Below are 4,097 nucleotides of genomic sequence, written 5' to 3' on the forward strand. Positions count from 1 at the left end.
TCATCATGTGATACTTGAGTACTTTTAGGCCAGTTATTGCAGCGGCTAAAACGAACTTAAATATTGTGTAAGGGATTTTTTGCAGAATGTCAGACTACTGCAGAATGCTGGCGGCTCTTTCCAGCTTTGGATCTGGAGATGGAAAGAACCTCTCAGAAATAGCCCCGACTCCCTGATTCAAGCAGGGAGACCACGGGTACAAAGGGAGATAGGGGTGGGGGAAGAGAAGATAAGGGAGCCTGTCTCATTGCACATACTCAAATCAAGGAGACCTGGAGGCAAGAATGGTGGAAATGGGGCTAGGATAGCTCAACTACCAAGATAGGGCTCCTCATCACCTCCCACCAATTCCAGCTCAATTTCAAGTTCATGGGAATAGCTGGGCATGACAGATTGGAAGTTGATTTCTACCAAGAAAAGGGAAAAGACAGTAAAGGTGCCACACTGAGGGGTTCTCCCAGCTAATCATCCCCTCCATGGGGCAGACCATAGGCTTCTAGAAGAGTGGGGAGGGGGAGGCTTCTGGATGGCTGGACTGACTCACATCTGATGGACAGATATTCACCCTTGCTCTGCCTCAAACCAGTGATCTAGCTACCCTGAGCTTCACAGAGACTCCCAGGCAGAAATAGTGGGATTTGCCGGGTTGCCCAGGTACCATCAAAGTGCGCAATGCCAGCCTTGCCGCGCCCACCCCACCTGACCCAGCAAGCCAGCATCGAGTGCGCGCCCTCGGGGTACTGGGGGTGCCCTCCTGTCCCCGCGTCCTCTCGCCCGACGGACACTCACAGATCTGTCAGATTCTTGGCGCCCAGCAGTTGGAGGCTACTCAGGTTCCCAGCCTGGGTGCAACGCAGCCCCGAGGGACCAAAGGGGCAGCAGACATCGGGGCAGGATGCAGCGCCTGAAGATGCCAGCATCAGCCAAGCCAGCAGGCTGCCCGGCACTGTCGCCGGGCGATGCCAGCCGAGCTGCCCGCTCCGCTGGCCTCGCAGCATCGCGGCAGCGCGCGCCTGGCGGCCGTCGGTCCGTGCGCTCCCAGCTGCGGCGGCCGCCGGGCCTCCAGCGACATGTGCGAAGGGCGGCAGTGTTAAAGACCCAGCCGCCAGGAAAGGGCGGAGCCAGCGTCCCCGCCCGGCCCCGCCCCGCCGGCTCGGGCCCCGCCCCATCCCCTGAAGCCCCCAAGTCTGCCCCCTTCCCTGTCAAGGGCTCCCATCCCCCCGTGCCAGCTTTCTGCCCGAATATTCCTGCGCTTCCAAGCGTCATGAAAGGGCCGCGACGGAATGCCTCAGGAGTTGTCTTAGGGGGCTAGGGGATCTGGGAAGTTGATACGTTATTTTTTCCCCCAAAGTAAAACAGCTGCATTTTTAGGTTGGGGGTTGTGGGGGGGAGGGAAGATAATTGAGCCGGGAAAAGGTTGCAGTCCAGGTCATCCTACCCAGTCCCCGGCGTCGCCACGCACTTGCCTGAGGGGGTGTGCATGTCACTTGGGATAAACTAGGTGGAATACTTTGAACTTTAGTAATAGAAGGAAGAGGACGCCCAAAAGGACCAGAAGCAGAACCTGGGGAGGAAGACAAGAGCAGAGAATGAGAAGAGATGATCTGAGAACAGCCACAGACCCGGGAGCCGAGACCCCTCGGTCCAGAGAGACCACAGGGTGGCGCTAGAAGCCCGCACGCCACGGTGTTGGCGCTGGGCCTGGGTCGGGTGGGTGGGGGCGTGGTCCGTACCCCGACTGCGCAGCGGCTCAGTCCCAGGGTCATCTCTGACACTGGCCAGCCAGCGGGGTGGAGGGGGTAAAGGGGCGGGAGGGGCTCCAGGGCCAAGTTGGGCCAGGCGGAGCGGAGCTGGCATCGATCGCCATCCTGACAAGAGCATCGATCTCTGCGCAGAGAAATTAATAGATCTTCTCTTAGCTCTTCGGACTCAGGAGTCGCCCGCGGGTGGAGCGAGGGACCCGGTCGGCCCTCGGAGGCTGCGCACCTGGAAAGCCCCGGGATCTCCAGCCCCTCTGGGCAGCAGCGGGAGGGCAGGTGCCAGCCCCTCGCACACGCGGGCCTTGTGGCTGCGAAAGTCCCCGTAAGTCTCCTGCAGAGGAGGGCAGAGGGGTCCCGCAGGAGGGACTCTCGGGAGCGTGCAAAAAGAGACCTTCTAGGGAAACACGCGGTTCTCTTTCCTCCAGGACCCCAAAACGATTGGTCTCCCCCAAATGCCCAAAGCAGGGAGAGAGCCACCAACCGGCCCGGATTCAGGGGGGTGACTGGACAAAGGCAGATCCCCTTCTCACGGGCATCTTGGCCCGAATCGAGGCGGTTGGCGGGGTCTGAGCCGCGCGCTAAGAGGCCACGGAAGGAAGTGGCCTCGGGAGGCCGAGGGGGTCCCCAGAGGCGACAGGAAACAGTGTCCACGCTCTCGCTGGGTTTCAACAAGCGGGCTCGGCTGGGCCCACACTACTGGAAGTTACCCCGCAGGTGTCCAGGCACCTGTTGTTGGCAGAATGTGGAGCCAACCGCTGCTCCCCAGGTGATGCCGGCGCTGGCTGGTCCCTCGGCGGCACAACTCCCCAGATCTGCGGCGGAGCCTGGGGTGGGGAGTGGGGATAGGACAGGACCCACCTCAGCCAAGCAAGGTTAAGGAAGCTCACTTCTTGGCTTACCCTCCCCCCCCCCATTGCTTCCCTGTATTTTGGCCGTATTTCCCCCAACAAGACCCGTCCCCCCCCCTCCTCTCCCCACCTCAGTTATCAGGCTAAATATTTTGGCTTGACTGGGTAGGCGGAGGGAACTGAGAGGTCCCAGCAAACCAAATCTGTTTAGAACTGGGGGGGTGGGGGGGCAGGACCAGGGCTGGGCGCGGCCCCTGTGAACCCGCCCCGGAAGATCCCGCAGGGAGTGCAGCCGGCTGGCGCCGGGGAGCCAGCGAACCCCTGGGATCGTGGAGACGCAGTCCAGAGGCGCTCCAGGACCCCAGCTATCATTCCCCGGGGTGGTCCTGGGGGCTTCCGCTCCCTCCCCTCCCCGGGTGTTGCGGGCCTCTGGGACTGCCTTTTGCTCTGAACCCTGGGTCAATTTGGAGACTCTCTCGATTCTGCACATCGGTTTCCTCCCCCCCTTCCCCTCCCCCTCCCCCTCCTCCATCTCTCTCTTTCTCTCTCTCTCTCTCTCCCTCTCGGTCCCCTCCCCTCCTCCCCCCCCCTTTGTCTCTGGATTTGCACTGAGGCTATCTCCAGCTGCCTGACACTGGCTTTATGTCTCTGTGACCCTCATTTCTTTTCGGTCCCCTGCTGACTCAGTGTAGGATTCCTATCTGTCTACCTGATCCCTCCCCTTCCTCTCTGAAGCCTGGGTCTCTGTAATCACTAATTATCTGTCAGACCCTTCTTCTTGGAGCCACCTGGAAAGAGCCAATACTGGATGCAAGCCAGGCCTGGGACCATGGCAGTACCCAGTCTTTGGCCCTGGGGAACATGGCTGCTTATGATCCTCTTCTCCTTGGAATTTGGCCTGAACACGCTAGAGGGTGAGTCCCCAGCGCTATCTCCCTGTCTTCCTCCCATATGGCTGGGATACCAAATAACTGAGCCTTCAGCCAGAAACCCTTCTACTTTTTCTTCACTACTTCCATTCGGAAGAACCATTCATTCTTGTCCGCATAAAGGTGTGGGTTTCCCCCCCCCCCTCAGCTCCCTAGGAAGTGAGGACTTGAAAACAAGGGACTAGATGTCCTCAATCTGATCCTGCCTGTGAAATCATTGTCTTGGTAAAGTCTAAATGAGAATCAGTAAAGTCTCAATAAGAGCCTCTAAATGAAGCAGTGAGAGCATTAGAGGTCATTTCTAGGGCCACTGGATGGAAACAGACAAGGCTAGGGCCAGTAGCTAGGAACCAAGCATCATTAAGCAAGTGTATCTATTGTGTAGACAGAAAACAGAGGCTAAATCTAGAACGTGCCCTGTTCCATGTTCCCACCCTTAGACTTCATCTGCTGGGCAGAGGGACTGGTTTGAGAGAGAACTTGCTTTTCCTCCAGGCTTAAGTGTTTCTCCCCAGATAGACATGGCTTATACACATATAAGCCAAATAGTCCTCATGGGG

General features: G+C 58.5%; 1 protein-coding gene across 1 annotated transcript in view; it reads left to right on the plus strand.

The window, feature by feature from the left end:
- Positions 1-3,222: 3,222 nt before the first annotated feature.
- Positions 3,223-4,097, plus strand: part of Insrr (insulin receptor-related receptor) — a 15,957-nt gene continuing 15,082 nt past the window's right edge. The window contains exon 1 of the mRNA XM_013030700.1: positions 3,223-3,522. Within this exon, the coding sequence (XP_012886154.1) occupies positions 3,417-3,522 (106 nt within the window). The 5' untranslated portion in view covers positions 3,223-3,416. The remainder of the gene's footprint in view (positions 3,523-4,097) is intronic.

Source organism: Dipodomys ordii, unplaced genomic scaffold, assembly GCF_000151885.1.
Source record: "Dipodomys ordii isolate 6190 unplaced genomic scaffold, Dord_2.0 Scaffold131, whole genome shotgun sequence".
In the NCBI taxonomy this organism is placed as follows: domain Eukaryota; kingdom Metazoa; phylum Chordata; class Mammalia; order Rodentia; family Heteromyidae; genus Dipodomys; species Dipodomys ordii.